At 40.4% G+C, this 25,449-nt stretch overlaps 2 protein-coding genes across 2 annotated transcripts in view; both read left to right on the forward strand.

The window, feature by feature from the left end:
- LOC135553345 (collagen alpha-1(IV) chain-like) overlaps positions 1–11,753 on the forward strand; it is a 52,126-nt gene extending 40,373 nt beyond the window's left edge. The window contains exons 6-8 of the mRNA XM_064985496.1: positions 28–231; positions 5,057–5,229; positions 11,509–11,753. Coding sequence (XP_064841568.1) covers positions 28–231; positions 5,057–5,229; positions 11,509–11,557 — 426 coding nt within the window. The 3' untranslated portion in view covers positions 11,558–11,753. The remainder of the gene's footprint in view (positions 1–27; positions 232–5,056; positions 5,230–11,508) is intronic.
- A 5-nt stretch (positions 11,754–11,758) lies between these two features.
- LOC135553347 (somatostatin-2-like) lies at positions 11,759–19,728 on the forward strand. The gene is made up of 2 exons (XM_064985497.1): positions 11,759–11,905; positions 19,540–19,728. The coding sequence occupies exons 1-2, from the start codon at positions 11,759–11,761 to the stop codon at positions 19,726–19,728; spliced, it is 336 nt and encodes a 111-aa protein (XP_064841569.1).
- Positions 19,729–25,449: the final 5,721 nt, after the last annotated feature.

Raw genomic sequence — 25,449 nt, forward strand, 5'->3', positions numbered from 1 at the left:
AAAGAGACTATGGGGTTATTTCCTCAGGTATCCAAGGTGAGCAGGGGACTCCGGGATCCAAAGGCTCCCAAGGTCCCTAATTTGCTGTGCCAGTACAGGACTGCTTCTGATTCACCCGTCACAGCCAGAAGCAGAATGTGCCATAGTGCCCAGGGGGCAGCAACCTCATCTACTCCGGATACTCCCTCCTGTTCATCAATGGCAACAACAGAGGCCATAGCCAGAATCTGGGTATGAGGATACACACACATGTGCATGCCCATCCATCCATGGATGCACATATAAAAACATATACATAGGCATGCATACTTTTGTACACACACAACCACACACACACGCACACACGCACACACACAGATATTCATGCATATACCGTACTGTATATAACCCAAAGACATGCACACACAGTCTCCGAAGACGAACCCAATCCCTGCTATTCTATTCGATAACATAACAATGGTTCTGGCTCCTGGATATACTGCTTTCTGCCCAATAGAAATACATTGATTATATTTCTCTGGTTTGCCCGCTGTCCGGGTACACAGGGGAACTGTCAGCCTTGTTTCTGTCAGCCTTTCTCTACCATGCCCTTCTTATTCTGCAACACAGACAGCACGAGCCGCTAAGCCTCCCGCAAAGACTACTCCTAACGGCTGTCCACGGATGAGGCCATGCATCGCTTGGTATGGCCCTCATATCTGGTGACTCACTGGAGAGATATGTCAGAAGGTTCTGCTCTAGTATACACTGGTTTGAACAGATTGTCCTAGACATAACACAGGAAGGAACTCCAATGTCACTCCATAAGTAAATATGGGTCTGCCCTGATAGCCGGGAATCCCCATTTTGCTGGGTAAAATGCCCCTGAGGGGATGTATTCAATTGAATTGAATTGACTTGAATTGTGAATTGAATTGAATTACAGTTGCAAAATTCCAGTAACTTTGCCAAAATCCAGAAATCCCGTTTGGAATATTCCTGTAATCAGAAAGGAATTAGCAGGACATCGGGAATCCTCCAACCAAGATTTTTGGAAAACCTGGGAATTTTGAGAAAGTTACTCACTCCAAAGCTAGCTTGAATTTTGCAACCCTAAATTGAATTGAATTAATGGAAAATTATGCTGGCATGTTTCCATGTCTGCCCAAGCATGCTCTTCAGATTCAATGTGATGTATGTTTATGTCAGCGTCAGTGGTATATAGGTGAGGACGGAGTCAAGCGCAGAAAACAGAACTGAGTAAAAATAATGTACTTTACTCTGGAAAAAATAAACAGTACAAAATATCCACGTAGGGAAATATAAACCCTAACACACAAGACTAACACATAACAGGACAAGTCACGCACAACACATAATGGGAACCAGAGGGTTAAATAAGGAAATAATAATAACTAAATGGGAACCAGGTGTGTACACTCAAGACATAACAAATGGAAAACAGAAACATGGATTGGTGGCAGCTAGAAAGCCGGTGACAATGAGTGCCGAACACCGCCCGAACAAGGAGAGGCACCAACTTCGGCAGAAGCCGTGACAGTTTTTTTTTTAACTGCCAAATTATATCAACCAATCATACCGCATTTGCGCTATATGGGCTGGCTTTGCCTTTGTGCTGGCTACTCTTTTGTCATGGTAGGAACTACAGTCTGAGAAAGAGGAACTGTCACGGGTGTTGTTGGAAGTAGACCAAAGTGCAACGTGGCAAGCGTACATTTTCTTTATTTTTTAAATGTCACCAACAAAACAACAAACGAAAGAAACAACCGTGAAGCTTACAGGGCTACGCTTACAGGGCCTCTGGTGCGGGACGTAGACACCGCTCCACCTCTGGCTCAAACCGCTTTGGTGGTACCTCTGGTGTGGGGACCCTCGCCGCCGACCCCGGACTGGGAACCCTCGCCGCCGACCCTGGACTTGGGACCCTCGTTGTGGGCCCCGGAATGGGGACCCTCTTTGCGGGCCCCAGACTGGGCACCCTCGTTGCGGGCCCGGACTGGGCACCCTCGCTGGGGGCTCTGCACTGAAGGACGTCGCTGGAGGCTCCGCACTGAAGGACGTCGCTGGAGGCTCCGGACTGGAGGCCGTCGTTGGAGGCTTCATGCCATAACTCCTCACTGGAGGCTTCGTACCATGGATCATCACTGGAGGCTTTTTGCCATGGATCATCACTGGAGGCTTCTTTGCCATGGATCATCACTGGAGGCTTCTTTGCCATGGATCATCACTGGAAGCTTCTTTGCCATGGATCATCACTGGAGGCTTCGTTCCATGGATCATCACTGGAAGCTTCGTGCCATGGATCATCACTGGAGGCTTCTTGCCATGGAACATCACTGGAGGCTTCGTTCTGGGCGCAGGCACAGGACTCACCAGGCTGGGGAAACACACAGGAGGCCTGGTCCTTGAAGCATGCACAGGACTCACCGGGCTGGAGAGACACACGGGAAGCCTGGTGCATGGGGCGGGCATCGGATACACTGGGCCGTGAAGGTGCCCTGGGGTCTCGAGCACAGAGCTGGAACAACCCATTCTGGCTGGATGCCCACTTCCACCCGGCAAATGCGGGACCCTGGCACAGAGCACACCGGACTGTGAATGCTCACTCGAGACACCATGCGCTTCACCCGGTGCCTGACCAGTCACATGCTCCTCAAAGCGACTGTCTTGCTCCAAACTCCAACCCCTCCAAACTCATTCGTCCCTCTCCACTGCCAACCACTTCTCGCTCAAACGGTCCAAGAATTCCTCCTCGGTCTCGGACTCACCCCTCAGCACCGACGCCCACGTCATCTGCCCCCCCCCAAAAAAATATATTTTGGGGCTGCCTCTCAGGTTTCCGTCGTGTCCTCTCCTCCTGACCACGCTGCTTGGTCCTTTTGGTGGTGGGTAGTTCTGTCACGGGTGTCGTTGGGAGTAGACCAAAGTGCAGGATGGTGAGCATACATTTTCTTTATTTTTGAAATGTCGCCAACAAACGAATGACACAACCGTGAAACTTACAGGGCTAAGAGCCACAAACAATATTAACTACCCACACTGAAAGGAGGGAAAAAGGGCTACCTAAGTATGATTGCCAATCAGAGACAACGATAGACAGCTGTCCCTGATTGAGAACCATACCCGGCCAAAACATAGAAATAAAGAAACCTCGAAAACAAAAAATAGAATGCCCACCCCACATCACACCCTGACCTAACCAAATAGAGAAATACAATGTCTCTCTAAGGTCAGGGCATGACAGGAACTCCTGTATGGATGGGTTAATTCAGTAGCTGAATGGAATGAAAGTACATTTTTACCTGAACAAATTTTTTACCTAATCAGGAAAACCTCAAGGCCAGGAAGACCTCTGCGCCATAGTATAATGGTGGTTCATTAGTAACTGAAAACTATGCTTACTTGCTTATGGCGATGCCATACCAATAGAGAGGTAGAGGAGTGGGCCAGCAACTGGTAGGTTGGAATCCCATGTGTGATAGGGGAAAATCTGTTCAAGAGTGGGCCTGAGGGTTGCTGCCATCAGTGTCCTAGATGCCATCACCTGCGGTTGTACCTGTGAGCAAGACACTTAACCCCTAAACTGCCCAACGGGCACTGTACTAGTAGCTGCCTTGATTCAATCCGTAGTCCTGAAAGTTTGACGTTACAGCATGATTCAAATTTAAAGGCAATGTCTCTGCTCTAGTGGAGTCTGTATTTACAGTAAATGCTGCATATGTCGGGCTCAATTGGAAATTACATTTAAATGTTGATTGCCCAATCAATTTGTAATGCTTCAGAGATACATGTGTGTGTGTGTGTATATCAGAGGGGTTTGGCACAGCAGAAGACCATTTTCCATTTTGTGCAATCATTCTGTAAAGCCTCCTGCAGGGGGCTGGGATAAAAAAAAAATCAATCTACACACAATACCCCATAATGACAACGCAAAATCAGGGTTTAGATTTGTTTGGCTAATTTATAAAATGTCAAAAACAGAAATACCTTATTGAAACAAGTATTCAGACCCATAAAACAGTACATTATATAACACTGTCACACAACCACATATCCACAACACAAAATGTATGACACCACCATACAACAATATTACAATGTACATGTGTGTTAAGTGCATGTGCTAGCGCCCATGTGTGTATGCATGACAGTCTATAATCCAGGGTTATTCCAAGCAGTTCAGTCACCTCAACTTGCTACATTTCCATGTTATTCATTACAATATTTGTTTGAGATTTATGGTTTAGTGAATGATTTGTCCCATATACAATGCTTTTAGTTTTTGAAATATTTAGGACTAAGTTATTCCTTGCCATCCATTCTGAAACAAACAGCAGCTCTTTGTTAAGTGTTGCAGTCATTTCACTCGCTGTAGTAGCTGACGTTGTATAGTGTTGAGTCATCCGCATACATAGACACACTCGCTTTACTCAAGCCAGTGGTATGTCATTAGTGAAGATTGAAAAAAGTAAGGCGCCTAGACACCTGCCCTGGAGAATTCCTGATTCTACCTGGATTATATTGGAGAAATTGCTATTAAAGAACACCCTCTGTGTTCTGTTAGACATAATTCTTATCAAAAAATATTAGCAGGGGGTGTTTTTGTCTTTCCAGCAGGAGACTGTGATCGATAATGTGAAAAGCAGCATTGAAGTCTAACAAAACAGCCCCCACAATATTTTTTATCATCAATTTCTCTCAGCTGATCATCAGTCATTTGTATAACTGCTATGCTTGTTGAACGTCCTTTCCTATAAGATTGCTGAAAGTATGTTGTCAATTAGTTTCCTGTAAAACAGTGCTTTGCCATTATGGGGTATTGTGTGTAGATTGAGGATGAAAAACCCCCACAATTTAAATCAATTTTAGAATAAGGCTGTGAACGTAACAGAATGTGTAAAAAGTCAAAGGGTCTGAATACTTTCTGAATGCACCATGTGTCCACAATGATTTTCAGAGTCTTGGTTTGCTGGTAATAAAACTCTGGTAGTGCTAAAGATGACATTCTGTGCTATATCATATGATATCATGTTATATATGTAAAGTGTGTTCACAGCAAACAGGGGCTGGAGCGGAGGGCTCTGGCCAGCTGCTGGCCTCTTTGTGGTCCTGCCTAGAAGAGTTCCGGAAGATTCCCTTCATTGAGTGCCATAGGCGAGGGACTTGCAACTACTACACTGACTCCAGCAGCAAATGGCTGGCCTTGTTGGACCCCGAAAACATGTTCAGGTAAAACCAGCATATCGTGAATATTGTCTTCTTCATATAGTAATTCATTATACAGTACACATTGACCCGGTGTTTTCACATTATCCGGCACTCTATTGATGAACTAGTGAGTGCTGTAATATTAATTTGACAACCATGTCTCAGTTAGTTCCATAATTATATAAAGGAACTTTGTGGCTACAGCTGCAATATCGCATTAGAGTATTCATCAATGCATTGCTGTAATGTGGTCTGACGTATGCTCACACTTCTTCTTCTGCTAACGCAGTAAACCCAGGCCTCAGACAGTGAAAGGAGACTAGCAGGGGAGTATAGTCAGTCACTGTCAGGTCTGTATGAAGCAGTGGCAGTGACCCTAAGAGCTAGAACTGATAGGGAATAAACTGGAGATGCACCTCCCATTATCAGCCACTGTAGGGCAACAGAGAGACTGATTAATTCAATAAAGACAGTGTTTCAATCATTGTGCTTCCTGGGATACCAAAGGATGTCTCAATTCTTACATGCGCTGATCCTGTTTTCCATGTTTCATCCCCTCCAGTCCTCTCCTCGGCTCACGCTGATGTTTTCAGCAAGGGATAGACAGAAGGAGAGTGCACAAGGAAACAAGGAAAGACTATTGAGACGCAATCTGTTAGTGGCATCTGCTCAATCTGACGTTTTGTTCTCAGTTTTACTGTTTGTTTGTTTGTATTTTGATTTTATTACTAAATGACTTTTTTCTGACTGACTGTTTTATGGCAGATGGTCAGTGTGATCCAGGACTAGATTCAATCAGTTCAGCATTAAGCCGTGATAACCGACAGCTGCAGAGCATAATCATGCGTTAGAGCCGATGTCGCTATCGACTAAATATATTTTTTAATATATGTCAAACAGTTAATATATTAAAATAAATGAAAATAAAATAAAAAATAAAGGTAGAAAAAAAATATGTTGACACATTTGCTAGAAAATCAGAGGTCTTAGGTTTGAGCCTTGGTTTGGGACGAATCAGGAGGAAGGGGTTCTCGCTAAGTAAGTGTTGTGACGTCCGTAACAGTGGTGCCGTGACCCTGATGAGCAGTTGGGCTCAGGTCATCATCTGGAATCACTTGCTTTGAAGCAAGTTGAGAAGGGGTGAGTGTAACAGAGTTAATAACATACCATAAGCTCACTCCACAGCTAGCGTGAAATGTATCCGAAAGAGCAATTTAATTCGATATTTTTCAGTAGCTCAAAAACAATGGTTGGTATGTCAAGGAAGGCGGTCATGTGTGTTAGCAAGGCAGAGGTCCTAGGTTCGAGCATCAGTGTGAGCCCGAATCAGGAGGAAGTGGTTCTCGCTAGCCGACAGGCTGACCTCTGTAACATAGGCTATATATAAATAATGACACTCAAAAATCACGAAATAAAATAATAAGTATTTATATCAGATTCTCACATTCCCATGTTTGAACTTGTATCACTGCATGGGATTTCTACTAATGTGACTTGGTGTATATAGCCAGGAGCAGCTTGTGGATTGTACATCTCCAATGCAGTTACACCTCCGACACCGCCCTAAACAAAATAAATGATATGCATGCTATGCAGTTGTTGGTTGTCGCAGGTTAATGCTGAATTGATTGAATCTAGGACTCAGTCTTTTTGATACATTTGAATGGAAAGTTAACTGCCTGACAAAGTGCCTGACTGCCTGAGGACTCTTGTTGGATGCTATGTGATAAGGAGAGGGAGGAATGCTCTTCACACTGAAAAAGAAACTGTCCGACTCAAAAGTCTTAAATAATACAAAATGTTTTGTGCAAAAGTTTTTAAAAATGCACACACAACAAAACTGGTGATCTAAAATAATGCAAAATCCATGGTGCAAAAGTTAAACATGCTTTTAAAAATAGTGATCATGTTTTGCACCTTTCACTCTCACATTTTGTCAAATAAAAATAGGAATTTCCCAATGAATCCAGAGATGTTTTGCAGTCTGCATGGCCTCTCCTTGTCCTTACTGCTACTGCTGCTCTATTACCTACAGCATGCTGAATGAACTCATTTAGCCTGGGCAGAAACACATTTTTCTCATTACTGGATGCACATTTGAATGAAAAGTTAAGATTGAATTACACCACTTTTAAACCTCATATTCATTATCTCCAGCACCATACCAGTCTACATACTGTATGTGCAAATGGGCTGTAGTTAAAAAGATGAGAAGAAACACATGATGTCATCAACATTAAAACTGAAAATGGTGCTGGAGATAAAGAATACAAGTTTAAAAAGTGGTAGAATTCCACTTTAACTGCCTGTCTAGTTACCTGATGGCCTGTCTGTTTGTTGGATGTTATGTTGTCTATTGTGTGCTAAGAGTATGATAGTAATCTGGTAGAAGATTGGTACCTTATTGGGAGTACATCAGTTACAGATCAGCTGTTAAAGCCAGACAGCTGAACTAGGATCAGTTTTGTTATCAGCAATTGAGTTTGGAGGGAAAAGTGTGAACATTTAAATTAAAGTCAGCGAGTGTAATACATTATGATGCATTCCAATCCAAAATCAAATCTAGAGTCGGCTTTCTATTTCGCATCAAAGCCTCCTTCACTCACGCCGCCAAACTTACCCTAGTAAAACTGACTATCCTACCGATCCGATGTCATTACAAAATAGCTTCCAATACGAACTAGATGCAGTTTATCACAGTGCCATCCGTTTTGTTACTAAAGCACCTTATACCACCCACCAATGTGACCTGTACGCTCTAGTCGGCTGGCCCTCGTTACATATTCGTCGCCAGACCCACTGGCTCCAGGTTATCTACAAGTCCATGCTAGGTAAAGCGTCACCTTATCTCAGTTCACTGTTCACGATGGCAACACCCACCCGTAGCACTCGCTCTAGCAGGTGTATCTCACTGATCATCCCTGAAGCCAACACCTCATTTGTCCGCCTTTCCTTACAGTTCTCTGCTGCCTGTGACTGGAACGAATTGCAAAAATCGCTGAAGTTGGAGACTTTTATTTCCCTCTCCAACTTTAAACATCTGCTATCTGAGCAGCTAACCGATCGCTGCAGCTGTACATAGTCCATCTGTAAATAGCCCACCCAATTTACCTACCTCATCCCCATACTGTTTTATTTATTTACTTTTCTGCTCTTTTACACACCAGTATCTCTACTTGCACATGATCATCTGATAATTTATCACTCCAGTGTTAATCTGCTAAATTGTAATTAATCGCCTACCTCCTCATGCCTTTTGCACACAATGTATATAGACTCTTTTTTCTACTGTGTTATTGACTTGATTATTGTTTACTCCATGTATAACACTGTGTTGTTGTCTGTTCACACTGCTATGCTTTATCTTGGCCAGGTCACAGTTGTAAATGAGAACTAGCCTACCTGGTTAAACAAAGGTGAATAAATAAATAAAAAATAAATAAATAATGCACTGCCTTTAAAATGTATGATACCCTTACAATATCTTTGTAGCATCTCAGAGTGCTCTTGAGTTATTAACAATATTTTTGAGTCACATAGAAAGATTTAACAGATGCATGTATATAAAAGATTGAGAGCCAATACATGCTTATAATAAGTCATAATGCATTATACCGACATAAGTAAAGTGTTACCAAATTTATTTTTTTAGTAAAGAAACATGCCACTCATATCACTAAATGTATTTTCATTATAATGTCTTAGTAACTTTATCTTAGATTTGTAAACACTGTGTCACGCCCTGGTCGAAGTTTATTGTGTTTGTCTTTATTTATTTGGTCAGGCCAGGGTGTGACATGGGTTTATTGTGGTGTGTTTTGTCTTGGGGTTTTGTTAGGTATTGGGTGTGTGGCTTAGTGGGGGTATCTAGCATAGTCTATGGCTGTCTGGAGTGGTTCTCAATCAGAGGCAGGTGTTTATCGTTGTCTCTGATTGGGAACCATATTTAGGCAGCCATATTCTTGGAGTATTTTGTGGGTGATTGTTCCTGTCTCTGTGTTTATTGTCACCAGATAGGCTGTATAGGTTTTCACACATTTATTGTTTTGTTTAGTTATTTCATGTCGAGTTCATTTATTAAAGAACATGAATAACCACCACGCTGCATTTTGGTCCTCTTCTCTTCCACCAGACGAAAGCCGTTACACACTGTAGTTGGTTGAATACTGCTGTATACCCACAATGGACATAAATCAATTATGTTGTAATAATCACCTTGTCAGGGAGATATTGAATAATATGATTAATAATTTGTTAACATGCTCTTAACTTCGCCCTTTAAATAGATTGAGCTTTAGTGTAGTATTTATATGAAGAGATATATAGAGAGATCATAATTTCACTGTCCATTGGCGTGTTGCATAAACTTCCATTTGGACCCTTTCTATGTATTCTTTCCAATGGAACCATACCCACTGTATTAATCACATTTAATACCAAAGTGAGTAGGCTATGCATTTCCCATTTATCTGTACAATAATATCACCTTGATTTCCATATTGCTTTCCAATGTTGTGCCTTGCCTGCACCCTTTTTAACTGACCTCCTTGCTTTTCAAACAAAATATTGTACTATACTTCTGAGAAATACCCAGAAAAGTGTTGTCTGTATGGACACTGTTGCACTTAACTCTTGTATAACCGATGCACTTCATTAACATTGTGTTTCGATGCTTATTTCTGTGTGAATTCTTTCACTCCCTAATGGTAATGTCATTCATGTGCAAATTGTATTGTAAAGCTTGATTTCGTTTAGAGATGTATTTAAAAAAAGAGACTGTTGTCAGGCTTGAGTTGAATAATTTTCTGTTCCAGGAAGTGCTAAATTAACTTAAAGGTAAAGCAATTACTTAACTTTCTGCCATACTACTGTGTATATCATCTACTGTATCATCTTAATTTCTCAGCCACAAGCATAGAGGTTTGGTAAATTAAACTGCCTTGTATAACTGCCCATAGAAATGAACTCCGCCGCTCTTGTTATTTTGTATTACAAGCAGCAGCAACATGTATTTAACAAATAAGGGTCTGAAGCAGAATGGAATCTGTCTGTGTTTGTGTGCGTATATGTGTGTGTGTGTGTGTGTGTGTGTGTGTGTGTGTGTGTGTGTGTGTGTGTGTGTGTGTGTGTGTGTGTGTGTGTGTGTGTGTGTGTGTGTGTGTGTGTGTATGGGGGTGCTTGCGTGGGTGTGTGTGCGTGCATGTGCGTCCGATGCACATTTTCTGTGCCATTGAAATACTGCAACCACTACATGTAATTTACATGTCCTTTTAACAACCCTGAATCTCTGCTATACCATTAATCATACAGTTGTACAGGTCACCTGTCATTTCCAAGCTCAATAGTGTCGTAACACAGTTAGAGACATGTAGGTAGGCGTGACAATATTTCATTGTAATAAATGAGTGTTCATTTTTTGCTGATATTTTAAATTGTAGACTTCCAAACATGTTTTATAAAGACGTGTCCTATTGTGTCTTTATCCTGATCAAAATTGCTTTCATGTCGTCCACCAGCCATTGAGCCTGGGGATGAAGGTTAAACTTGCATTGACATCGTCTGGCAAAGCTTATTGTAGTTTATGTCTGCAGTCCATGGCCACAGGGGAGCAGTGAAGAGCTACAGTAAAATGTAGCACAGTAGCAATAGCTACAGTATGATGCAGACTTCTGTGCAAGTAAGAAGACATTTCAGCATAAACAGAAATAACCTACGAATTATATTGTGTGAAATCTATAATTTGATTTTATTCCAAGACATTCCATGTAATGCTGTCTGAGGGATATCAGACAGATAGCACTCAGTCTATTATTCTTTTCAGAATAGGCCTTTTCAAATCACACTTCAACAAACACATATCCACAATACAGTATGCAAGTGAACAGTATAGTTTATACAATTTTAACCTCGTAATTCATGGAAACTGTGTTAAGGCAAACAAAATTATATTTTTCAAAGGCTAACCTGTTGATCCCACAGTAGCAATCAATGGCAAGGAATCTTTTGTTCGGCAGTATTCCGTGATGTCATCACTTTAGTTTAATATTTTACATTTAAGCGATGACTCTTGCTTCCTGTTTTTAAAGGCTTTTATGAAGCAGACATTTTCTGTTTGTATTTGATTTAGATCAGCGCTGTCTGCTAAATCCATATTGGCTAATTGTTTTATTGTCGTGCCTCATTCTAAAATCAATAAGTCTCAGAGGAGCTGCATTGTGACTAAATGGCTGAACAAAGAGATTAAGAAAAAGCGTACAGTGTTTCTAAGTGGTTTATGACACTGTATTCCATCATCGCCAGGCAGCCGGTGGGGAAAGAGGTTGGTGGTCCACACCCCCCACATCCCTGACAGGCCACCTGTCACTCAACCCAGGAAGCAGAGTGACGAGCTGAGAGGGCGAGCTCTTTATAAGAGCCCCACAGAACCCTCATCAACAGAACCAGGCCTGCTCCATATCAACTGATCTAGATCCAGCACACCCCGGTCCAGCTTAGCTCAGCTAGTTTCACCGTGTCTCGTCCCTGCAAACCCAACCCAGCTCTGTTGGACATGAAGTTCTCCCAAATCCACTGTGCACTGGCCCTGCTGGGTCTGGCCCTGGCCATTTGCAGCCAAGGAGCCGCCTCGCAGCCAGACCTGGACCTCCGCAGCCGCCGAGTCCTTCAGAGGGCCCGTGCCGCGGGCATTGCCACACAGGTAAGCAGCATTTGACATTGGCACACACCACAGGCAGCTGGTGACACCTTAATTGGGTAGAACAGGCTCATAGCAATGTCTGCAATGGCATTACTCCATTCCAGCCATTATTATGAGCTGTCCTCCCCTCAGCTGCCTCCTATGGCATACACATACCAAATGAAAGGGTGGTTCAGAAGAAGGAAGAGGTCCATATAGGAAAGAATATGTTTTGAGGGTGACATTTCAACCACAGGATTATGTCATCATGCTAACCAAATTTCAACAGACAATCCTTGAATAAAATATATTGAATTTGTACCTTTAAAATGTAATATCTTCAATGTTATATCCACTATCAGAAGGGAAAAAAACAATAGGCTGGGCAACACATCCTACTGGAGAATTGATTTATCTACAGCTAAATTTTGGTCTCCCAATTCACATTATTACCAATATGCTATCATGAGAGGGATTCTTGAGAGATCTCCGAAGAAAAACGAAATAGATTCACTGTTGCTACCAAAGTCATCCCAAAGATAGTTTTAACAGTGCAAATGAAATGTGACCGTACTTTATCACTCATATATCATCAAGGACGCTATTTAGGCCTATATTTGCAAAGTCATCAACAGTTATTGTTGCTAGAATTCAACTTAATATAGACGATATATGGGCCTACGGTTTTAAGCTCTGGTTGATTTCAAATGTAATAATATTTAGTGATAATGAATTGTGTTTTGTTGTACGTGCAACCAAATATCAACATTAGAAGTAGATGAATCTTCTGCTTGGATAGTTCAATATGTGCCATGCATATCAACATTAAAGAATAGGAGTAAATCAAATCAAACTTGATTTAAAGTGCATTATAGTTTGATTTGATTTAGTCATATTCTTTAACTTTTTGGTCGAGATGGAGACGTGAATCTAACGTATCAATTATTAATTTGTAGAAAGCTGGAAAGAAAGCAGTGGCATAGCTGGAACGATCAAAGCAGAATATAAACTCCTTCAAATGTTGATATTTGGTTGGGTTGACAACCAAACATTTGAAAAAATATATATATATATATTTAACTAGTTTAAGAACAAATTTCCCAATTTACACTGATGGCCTACCAGGGAACAGTGGGTTAACTGCCTTGTTCAGGGCCAGAACGACAGATTTCTTCCTCGTCAGCTCAGGGTTTCGATCCAGCAATCCTTCGGTTACTGGCCCACACTCTAACCACTAGGCTACCTGCGGCCCCATAACATAACTCAATATCACTTTTGAAATACAGTAAATAACCTCTTAACTTGTTGACAATTTAACAAATGATATGTTGGATTCACGTCTCCAATTTAAAGAATGTGATTAAGCCAGTGGCTCAGATCTCCTTTAAATTGTATTTTGTTGCATTGTCAACAGAACACAATTCAGTATTACTTTTGTAATGCATTGGATAGCCTAAAGCTAAGGTTATTTTACAAACTAATGTGACATTTAACCTTAAAATTAACAACACATCCATGGCCACATTTGGAGGTTACTGCAGCTATAAATTTCTATGTAATCATATAAAGCATGCATGTTCAAGATAGCATGCATATGTCTTCGCAGTTCTGTGGAGATTTGGCTGTAAAGAAGTGCTGTAATAATCTGCGCAGAATCTCAAACGGCATTTATCACTTACTTGAACCATGTAATTTTAATGTAATCTCAACTGCAATCCAGGAAATTTGGTTCTGCTATTAGATGAAGCAGTGATAACACATTATTCTGATATATAAATGAACAACATTTCAGACATTCTATTAGCATTTTAACTATGCTGTGCTTTTAAATGATTGAAAACACAGGGATTTAGGTGACAACTAAACCAAAAACCAGACATTGTTTTTCCATTGGAATTTGGTTGTGCTTTTAGATGGTTGAAAATTGTAAATTCAACAAATGTTTATTATTTTTGAGTGGGTGGTTATAGCTTTTAATGTAATCCTTTACATTTAAGGGATTACTAAAAAAACGGTAACAAAAATACCGGTAACTGTAATCCGTTAAATTACCAGCAGATATATTGTAATCAGATTACAGATACTTTTGAAAAACTAGATGATTACTTCGAGGATTACTTTTAAATTCAGAAAGGATGTTTGCTAAAAGAAATTGGGACACTTCTCTGTTTTCTTATTGACCTTTAAATCAGCATTGAAAAAATGGTGCAAGTTTAAGTTTGTTCCACAAGTCAGAGACCATTATGATGACACACCAAATGCGTTTGATGGATCGCAGGAAAAGAGCAGGCAAAGGCTTTTGTAGGCTATAGTCCAAGCTCTTCCAAGTCTTCCAATGGTGCGACTGCTGTCTTCAGCCAAAGATTATCCAACTTGAATAAACGCTTGTTATATATATATATTGATTCTTGAAGAATATAATTTATAAATGCCTCATGAGCTTAATTCATCCCAAAATATAAGCTTATTTTTCTCCAATGTTTTTAAACATTGTAAATGTAAACAAACACTGTATAGCCTCATAACTTGGTTAAAACAATCATTTTGATATCATGGATGGTCAGTCCTTGCATCCATAGCTCTGTCTTTTAATCTGAAAGTGGTTACATTTCAACAGGCCCATCCCTCAGCTTTTTACCAAAACAGACGTTTTGACCATTTTTCTATTGTTACATCTGTGGATTTGCCCTTTAAACAGCTGCATGTTATCAATATATAAAAGTGTCACCAGCAAAAAGGTTAACAGTAGGCCTATAGCAAATGCAACATATGGCATTCATTTTTCACATGTAAATAGCACTTTTCAGTAGTGCTCAAAGCATGCCATTCCATGAGCGCAACTCAAACCAATGAGCCCAATCAGTCCTCCATGACAACAAAATCATAAACTAGAGTAGGACTGGATAATAATAAATCCTTAGTTTTGGGGTTATGCTCAGGTAAAACAAGGCAAAGTAACCTACCTGATCGTAATCTCATTGGTCCCCGTCTCAAACAAACATTACCCAATTATCCAAGTTGAAATGAAGTGGTTTGCCCAGTGGGGAGTTTGTGTATCTTAATTCATTCTGTGTCATATACACATCTTTCTGCCACAGATTCAGATGTGCATGGAGGAATCTGACTGTGAAATTTCAGTTGTTACATGTAATAGGGGTGTGAACTCCAATAGACACCGATATTTCTCAAGAAGGAGATTTCCATAATTCCCTCATATGACCGACAATCACGTTGGTCTGAGTGACACTTTCTCATACAAATGACTCACTAGTTAGTCATGCACAGCTCACTCTGACAGTGCATATCGCAGCACCTCATCTGTAAAGTTTCTCATTTTACAAACAAAATGTTTTCTACCAAACATGAAAAAGTATTTGCATGCTGCTGTGTGTTTTTGTACAGCTCTCAATTTTCTGTTGATAGAAAACAAATATTCTCCTCCTATCTGATTTGGAGAGCATTTATGACCTCAGAGAGTCAGTGTCACTGCCCTGAGGCATTGGAATATTTTTTAGACCAGAGGAAAGAGTGCCTCCTACTGGCCCTCCAACACCACTTCCAGCAGCATCTGGTCTCCCATCGAGGGACTGACCAGGACCAATCCTGCTTAGCTTATTCTCACTAATCATGGGACTGTATGACAATGGTCCAGTCGCCGAGATACGTGTGCCAGGCTCCAGGTTGAACCCGCTACATGTGGTCTGAGTTCCATAATGGTTCAAATAGGCTACATCCCAAATTGTTGAACAACGTTAGCCTAATATGATCCACTAATGCTAGCGACCCTCAGGAACAACTTACACGGATGTAACATAGGAAAGAAAGGTAAACGGAATGGAATGATGCAAAATATAAGCTACAAATAAAAAGAAACTAACACTAAAGTGACAGTCTTAAATGATGGTGGCTCCTGATAGTGGCTAATATTTTACATGATAAAATTAAAAAAATTAAAAATAAATAAAATACCCGGGCATGGGCTATGATTAAAACACTCTGAAGCACATATATAAACTCGGGAGTTTCAGCCCTGCAGAAGCCTCTGGTGTCCTAATTTCATCCATGCAAATTACGAGGGCACACAATTAAAATTCTGAATAACGGCATAGCTATTTATAGCCTATTTCACTGTTTTAAAGGGGCCTGTCATGACAAATAATGTCCCCCAGTCAGTGTCCCACTCTACGTCACAATGGGATTCGATCAACTATTAGCATCCATTGCTATATCAACGGTGTGATGACCTAATGATTAGAATTTTGGAGATCTTTACAGCCTAAATTACGTTCTTTTCACCATTGCTGTGCAAACAAGGCTGATTTCTGCAACAATTTTGCTGTTTAAGCAAGTTGTTAATTAAGCTAATCAAATGAAAACATTAATTCTAACTACTTTTGGGTACCTTGTTAACACTACAACATGAAGTCCATGTCTTAAACATTGCTACGTTTCAGAAATGGCAAAGAAAACATGTAATCTACTTGACACATTAAAGTTACGTAACTTACAGATCAGGAAGTCAGCTAATTTCATATCCATTCATATGCAAATATGTTTGATTCATACACTGGCTTGTCTGACTGTCATGTTTTATTTTAACCTGCCGTTCCCTTATCTACACTTAAGTAATGTCATTTCAGTATTCCTCTATTATGATTTATAAAATATATATCTCGCATATGTATCTGTTGTAGGTCATAGGATGCAACAATGAATAATGTGGAACAAATAAATACCATCAAAGGATACCTTACAACTTACAATAATTAACACATTGTGAAACAGTCGTGAATATTTAAGATTTTAATACATGAACTTTGATCTTTTTTGGTAAAGTTGTGTCATTCATTTATTTTCACAGATTTTTTTGTGCACTCACATGGCAATCATAGACTAAAATACTGAATTCTAGTGTGTGGAATTCTGCCTTTCAACAGGCAGACAGTCTCAGAAGGGGACTTGAAATGTCCAGGCACTGCTGCTCTCTGCTGCTCTCATTCTATCCGAGTGTATGCAGTGCTAGTGTTTTTAGTTCATCAGTGTATCTCACATATTATGTGTCCAGTATGATAGAGCAAGAGAACTTTTTTTTAGCAGATTTCATTTTTTAAATTACCTTTATTTAACGAGGTAGGCCAGTTGCGAACAAGTTCTCATTTACAACTGGCCAAGATAAAGCAAAGCAGTTTGAAAAAAACAACACAGAGTTACACATGGGATAAACAAACGTACAGTCAATAACACAATAGAAAAATCTATATACATTGTGTGCAAATGTAGTAAGATTAGGGAGATAAGGCAATACATAGGCTATAGTGGCGAAATAATTACAATTTAGCAGATAATGACAACATGACAACAGTAGCTGTAGATGATGTAATGAAAAGTTGGAAGGTGGTTGGTAATGGAGGGCATCAGGTGGATCCACGTCTGGGTGTTGGGCAAATACCCAGCCATTAACGGAAAAGGGTAGGAGACAGAGACGTAAAGAAGCAAACACACAGGTTACACTTTACTGTGAGACAATTTGATGGAGTAGCGCAGTGTTATAAAATAAATGAACAACAGGCAATAATTTTTACCTGGTCAAAAACCTCCACATCCTTCTCAGTCCGTGCCTGAAGGTAGTACTCAAAGGCGTTCTGATCTGGTTTGACAACTTCCACCAGTGGGGTTTCAGTTATCTGAAAGTACATTATACAAAAATAGCAATGGACAAACAACAACACTAAGTCAATCAAAAATTTGAAAGACTATACAGTATTTGCAATAATTGTATATACAATGTCTTCGATAGACAGATCCCCCTGTGTCTGTCTATCGAAGACTCCTAGTTTACACCTGTCCATTTGATTGATCAGGTTTAACTTATAGCTAGACACCTCAATATGACAGACATAACTGGAGGCTACTGAGGGGAGGACGGCTCATAATATGGGCTGGAATGGAGTCAATTGAATGGTATCAACCACAGAGAAACCACATGTTTGATAACATTCCATGTACTCCATTCCAGACATTATCATGAGCCTTCCTCCCCTCAGCAGCCTCCACTGACCTAAATGTATAGCTAGCAACTAGCTAACATTTGATGGAAAATGGTTGTACATAGCTAAATTTGTCCAGTTATCTAATTGAAGTTAACTGCTTAACGTTAACCTGAATTGTGAATTTCTCTGAATGTTGCGCCTCTTGTCGAGATCAGTGGTGTCTTCATAGTACTTCACCTGGTTGGAAAGATAAAATAAAATGTCCTCGAGGGATGCCATTGAAGTGCAAGCTACATACAAACAGAAAGCTGCTATAACAGTTACAGTAGCTAGCTAATGTTAGCTAAATAAAACTGTCTGGCTAGCTGACTAGGCAGGGTGGGGTGTATAAGTACAGTAAGTTAGCTAGCAACGACAATCTATAAAAACAGCTTATATCATTTATTCCTATTTAACAATGTGTACTTAAGACAAATTAATGGTAAAGAAAGGGTTCTCAGGTAGTCAGCAGGTTGTCACCATCAAAAACACCGTCCTTGGAGAGCAATTCTGAGGTAATAATTTTGCACGGACTGAGAGAGCGTTTATGTGGTGAAATAGAACTAGAACTGCCTGCAGCCTCCTATGAGGTAAAATAGAGCCAAACAACCAGCATAGCAACGGATGCTTTGGTTCATTAAGTGATCCGGTCAGAATGTTGCAAATTCTAGCAACAGCCCTAGCAACAGCCCCGGCAGTGTAGCCTAGTGGTTAGAGCATTGGACAAGTAACCGAAAGGTGGCAAGTTCAAATCCCCGAGCTGACAAGGTATAAAATCTGTCTTTCTGCCCCTGAACAGGCAGTTAACCCACTGTTCCTAGGCCGTCATTAAAAATAAGAATTTGTTCTTAACTGACTTGCCTAGTAAAATAAAGGTAAAAAAAAAAAAAAAAACAGAAGCTAGAACTCATTGAATCCCATTGTGATGTAGGAGGGGGACACTATTTGGCATGACAGGCCACAATACATGTCATGTTGATATGATTTACATTTTTCTTCCATATGGCTGGTTTCACATTCGTCCCCTGGGATCATAAGGAACAATCATCTAAAACAATTGCTATGTGTATTTACAATCCCCTTCGCCAGACGGATTATTAATTTACCTTGCTCTTATCAATACCTCGTATCTATTTATAAATTATATTGCATGGAGAATGCTGTTATTTCTATCGGAAAGTAAGTAGATGCTTTTTCCACTTGGAACCGGCAGGTTCGCTCTATCTTATCTGTAGACACACCTCCGCCACACTTTCATTTCTTAGCTCTCCACTCCGAATGAATAGCAAGTGACTAGCCTGCTATTCTCATGCTTAAATTTAAGGTCAGAATACTCCTAGAGAGAAAAGTGCTTAAAAAATTGAATTAAGTTCCATATATGCGTGCTTAACTCAGGTTGGAATCGGGAACATAATGAGACATGGAAATTAACACTGCCTTAATGTGGTGGTGATCACATTTGTGTGTGTCTGTGTGTGTATGTGCGTGCACACGCAGTCGCTTGTGTGTGAGTGTATGATGTGTAGGTTTCTGTTTGCTTTTGTTGATATGGGCTTCTGCTGGTGTGTATATGTGTGTGTTTATATTCTCCCAAAGTATGTGTGTCTGTGTTTTTCCTGCATGTAGGAGTGGAGTAAGCGAGTGATGGAGGACATTCTATCCGAACTGTCCTTGCCTGAGGTGGAGGCCCAGAAAAGTGAGGGGTCCACAGCTGAGGCCAAAGAGGACCTGGAGCGCTCAGTGGACAACCTTCCCCCCCGCGAGCGCAAAGCTGGCTGCAAGAACTTCTACTGGAAGGGCTTCACTTCTTGCTAAGGGAAGAAAAGCCTGACCACCATATGACACGATGCTGCCAATCACATCCCACCGCCAACCTTCATCTGACTAATGTAGCCAATCAGCAGTTAGCTGTGCCTGATGACGATTATGATTATGATGTACCTGTCTAATTTATGAAATGAAGAGAAATAAAGAGAAAATAATTTTATTTCAGTGTGTCAGTTATTTGATACAAAACTGTTTGTATAAAACCAAAGCAAAGACTCGGTTGACATACCCTTTATTAATTTATGCATAGATTACCCTTTATTAATTTATGCATAGATTACTTCTTGTACTGGCTGATGTAACACTCAAATGCAATCACCCTCAAACACTCACACTGACACTAGGCTAGCACGCAATCCTGGTATGAATAGCTGGACTGTATGTCTTTTTGCTTGTTGTTTTCTCCTGAAAGTGATTTAAGGTGGACAAGATTTGATTTGCAGACTGATCGTGGACCACAGGGAGAGTTTGCTGACTCTTTTGGCCATGTCTTTTTGCTTGTTGTTTTCTCCTGAATGTGATTTAAGGTGGACAAGGTTTGATTAGCAGACTGATCGTGGACCACAGGGAGAGTTTGCTGACTCTTTTGGCCAATCCTCAAAAAGGGCTTCAGTTTCAGGGCTCCATGTTTTTTCACATCTTTAATGTCTCCCATTTATGAAATGGATAGTTGTGAAAAACAATTTTACTGCAAAAGTAGTAAAATGTATAGATAGTGTCACACCCCGTAAACACAAAACATGCAGAATAATGCCTAACTGAAGGGGGTTGGTCTACAAATTTGCTCTCATTCAGTGCTGTATGGTCATGCCTGACAAAAATACACACAGTTACACGTTTTTCGATGTTGTGGCTGTTGTAATCGACTCTAAAGAAAACACCCACTAAACCAGGGGTGTCAAACTAATTCCATGCCTAGTGTCTGCTGGATATTGGTTCCTCTTTTCAGTTAAGAACTAGACAACCAGGTGAGTGGAGGTCATTACTAATCAGTGATCTTAATTCCTCAATCAAGTACAAGTACACATTAGGATATCTTAATGCATCTTGGAAATATATACCTGGAACACAGAGACGCAAAAGGTATCAACTATGAATATTTATGATGAATGTAAGCTTTACTTTTTAGTACCTGATTAATAGACACTTTCCAAGTAAAATTCGCTCTCATTCAGTGCTGTATGGTCCTGCTGACAAAAATGCATTCAGTTAAAAGTTATATATTTTTTAATGTTGTGGCTATTGTAATCTAATCAGCTGTAAGGAAAACAAGTGGCTTGAGACAGTGAAACTGCCATTTTATATGTTCCACCTCTTGCCGTTACGTTTAAGGGGCTCCCCTAGATTTCACTCCAAATCCATTATGGCGTCCAAAATCTATTACGGCTGCCATAATACCATTACATTGTTATTTAATCACCTGTATATATTTAAAATTAGAGACATCTTTAATATGTGTGTACTGTACTTATGTCTTGTACTCAAAACTATTTTTGTGGAACTCAACTATGTTGAGAATCCAATAGGCCTGCATAATTACACTCAAGCACCATTGTCTGTATATAGTAATGGTAGCAGAAGTATTCCATGTCATGAGCTTCTGAGGATCAATGAGGAAACTCAGAGGCTTCAACGAAAGGAAAGAGAACCCTGGACACCCTCGCCTTTGCTGTACAATGTGCCCCCACTGTGGTACAACTTGTGCCTCCAGGATTTGGCTCTTAAGTCCCTTCATTATTTAGAAGTAAGCTTTAATTCATTGCTAGTCAAATATGGAAGCCTGAATCCAACATGACCTTCCAATGGCTCACTGCATTTGTGATCATGTCCACCATCCCTGCTGACTGCACTGGAGTTGCTGTATATCAGTGGCGGTCTGTATTTTTGTATTGTTTATTGAATTTTTTACACATCAAGAGACTTACATTACACATAAAACAAAATATAAAACAGTACATCGTATAACACAGCTACACCAGTACATATCCACAGCACAAAATGCACAATACCACCATACAACAATACCACAATGAATGTGTGTGTTTAGAATGCTTGTGCGTATGCGTAGTCTGTCACTTCACAGTCCACGCTTTTCCATAAGGTGTACTTTTATCGTTTTTAAAAATCTAATTCTACTACTTGCATCAGTTACCCGATGTGGAATAGAGTTCCATGTAGTATTTGTATTTATTAGGGAACCCATATTAGCTGTTGCCAAGGAAGCAGCTACTCTTCCTGGAGTCCAAACACTTTAAGGCACTTAAGAACAAATTCTTATTATCAATGACAGCCCTGTGCCTTGTTCAGGCACAGAAAGCCTAACTAAATGTTTTAGACTGACATTTTACAATAGTAATGGGATTTAATGTTCCATAAGGTGTATTTTTATGTTTTTTAAATCTGATTCTACTGTTTGCATCAGTTACTTGATGTGGAATAGAGTTCCATGTAGTTATGGCTCTATGTAGTACTGTGCGCCTCCCATAGTCTGTTCTGGACTTGGGGATTGTGAAGAGACCTCTGGTGGCATGTCTTGTGGGGTATGCATGGGTGTCTGAGCTGTGTGTTAGTAGTTTAAACAGACAGGTCGGTACGCTTCTTACAAAAACAAGTAGTGATGAAATAAATCTTTCCTCCTATTTGAGCAAATGAGAGATTGACATACATATCATTGTTTTTTGCAATCCGTTCACATTTAAGGGCCAGCTGTGCTTCCCTGTTCTGAGCCAATTGTAAACTAGGGCCTGAATGACCTACGTTGTTGATAGTGTTGTTAGGATGGCAGAGCAGCACTTTATTATGGACAGACTATTCCCCATCTTAGCTATTATTGTATCAACATGTTTTGTCAATGACATCCACGGTTACTCCAAGCAGTTTAGTGACCTCAACTTGCTCAATTTCCACAGTATTCATCAGAAAATGTACATCAGGTTTAGGGTTTAGTGAATGATTAAAGATTTACTTCAGGTTTAGGGTTTAGTGAATGATTTTTTCCAAACACAAAATTAGTTTTAAAATATTTTGGACTAATGTAGTCCTTGTCACACATTCTGAAACTAACTGCAACGCTTTGTTAAGTGTTGCAGTCATTTCAGTTGCTGTAGTGGCTGATGTATATAGTGTTAAGTTATCCACATACATAGACACACTTTACTCAAAGCCTGTGGCATGACGTTAGCAAAGATTGAAAAAAGTAAGGGGCCTAGACAGCTGCCCTGGGAAATTCCTGATTCTACTTGGATTATGTTGGAGAGGCATCCATTGAAGAACAAACTCTGTGTTCTGTTAACCAGGTAACTCTTTATCCACAATATAGCAGGGGGTGTAAAGCCACAACACATAAGTTGTACCAGCAGCAGACTATGATCGATAATGTCAGAAGCCTCACTTAAGTCTCACAAAACAGCCTACACAATTTGTTATTTTTTCAATTTCTCTCAGACAACCATCAGCCGCTTGTGAATGTTCTTCCATACAATCATGCTGAAAGTCTGTTGTGAATTTGTTTGCTTTAAAATAGCATTGTATCTGGTCAAACCATTAAAAAAAGTTTACTAAGGGTTTGTAACAGGCTGATTGGTCAGCTAGTTGAGCCAGTAAAGGGAGCTTTACTATTCTTATGTAGCAGAATTACTTTTGCTTCCCTCGAGGCCTGAAGACACACACTTTCTAGTATGCTTAAATTGTTGATATGGTCAATAGGAGTGGCAATATCATCAGCTATTATCCTCAGTAAATTTTCTTTCTAGTTGTCATACCCAGGTCGTTTATCATTGTTGATAGACAACAACAAAAAATAACCTCTTCCACACTCACTTTAATGAAATTCAAAATGTGTCTTTCATAATTTGATCGTATACACTTTAATGTGTGGTGTCAGCATTTGTTGCTAACATGTCATGACTATGTTTGTTTCAGAGCTGGTCATCGGTGCACCTCAGCCACGCTCAAGGTCCTAAACGATATCATAACCGCCATCGATAAGAAACAATACTGTGCAGCCGTATTCATCGACCTGACTAAGGCTTCGACTCTGTCAATCACCACATCCTTATCGGCAGACTCAACAGCCTTGGTTTCTCAAATGATTGCCTCGCCTGGTTCACCAACTACTTCTCCGATAGAGTTCAGTGTGTAAAATCGGAGGACCTGTTGTCCGGGCCTCTGGCAGTTTCTATGGGGTTACCACAGGGTTCAATTCTTGGGCCAACTCTCTTCTCTGTATGCATCAATGATGTCGCTCTTGCTGCTGGTGAGTCTCTGATCCACCTCTACGCAGACGACACCGGTCTGTATACGTCTGGCCCTTCTTTGGACACTGTGTTAACTACCCTCCAGACGAGCTTCAATGCCATACAACTCTCCTTCTGTGGCCTCCAACTGCTCTTAAATGCAAGTAAAACTAAAATGCATGCTCTTCAACTGATCGCTGCCAGCACCTGCCCGCCCATCCAGCATCACTACTCTGGACTGTTCTGACTTAGAAAATGTGGACAACTACAAATACCTACATGTCTGGTTAGACTGTAAACTCTCCTTCCAGACCCACATCAAACATCTCCAATCCAAAGTTAAATCTAGAATTGGCTTCCTATTTCGCAACAAAGCATACTTCACTCATGCTGCCAAACATACCCTCGTAAAACTGACCATCCTACCGATCCTCGACTTTGGCGATGTCATTTACAAAATAGCCTCTACTCAACAAATTGGATGCAGTCTATCACAGTGCCATCCGTTTTGTCACCAAAGCCCCATATATTACCCACCACTGCGACCTGTACGCTCTCGTTGGCTGTCCCTCGCTTCATACTTGTCGCCAAACCCACTGCCTCCAGGTCATCTACAAGACCCTGCTAGGTAAAGCCCCGCCTTATCTCAGCTCGCTGGTCACCATAGCAGCACCCACCCGTAGCACGCGCTCCAGCAGGTATATCTCAACTGGTCACCCCCAAAGCCAATTCCTCCTTTGGCCACCTCTCCTTCCAGTTCTCTGCTGCCAATGACTGGAACGAACTACAAAAATCACTGAAACTGGAGACACTTATCTCCCTCACTCGCTTTAAGCATCAGCTGTCAGAGCAGCTCACAGATCACTGCACCTGTACATAGCCCATCTGTAAATAGCCAAAACAACTACCTCATCCCCTACTGTATTAATTTATTTATCTTGCTCCTTTGCACCCCAGTTTTTCTACTTTGCACATTCATCTACTGTACATCTACCATTCCAGTGTTTAATTGCTATATTGTATTTACTTTGCTACCATGGCCTATTTATTGCCTTACCTCCCTTATCTCACCTCATTGCACACATTGAATATAGACTTGTTTTTCAACTGTATTATTGACTGTATGTTTGTTCACTCCATGTGTAACTCTGTGTTGTTGTGTGTCGAACTGCTTTGCTTCATCATGTCCATGTCGCAGTTATACATGAGAACTTGTTCTTAACTTGCCTGCCTGGTTGAATAAAGGTGAAATAAAAAAATAAAAATATATATATATATATATTTATATTTAAAAAAATCTTTGTGATCAATGAGCCATCCGATAAATGAATGATAGAGCTGAGTTTGCCTTTTTGCCCAAACTTTCATTTAAGGTGCTCCAGAGATTTTTAGTATCAGTCTTTATATCATTTATATTTGTTTCATAGTATGTTTCATAGTATGCAGTTGAAGTCGGAAGTTTACATACACTTAC

Source organism: Oncorhynchus masou, chromosome 13 (assembly GCF_036934945.1).
Source record: "Oncorhynchus masou masou isolate Uvic2021 chromosome 13, UVic_Omas_1.1, whole genome shotgun sequence".
NCBI classification, from domain to species: Eukaryota; Metazoa; Chordata; class Actinopteri; order Salmoniformes; family Salmonidae; genus Oncorhynchus; species Oncorhynchus masou.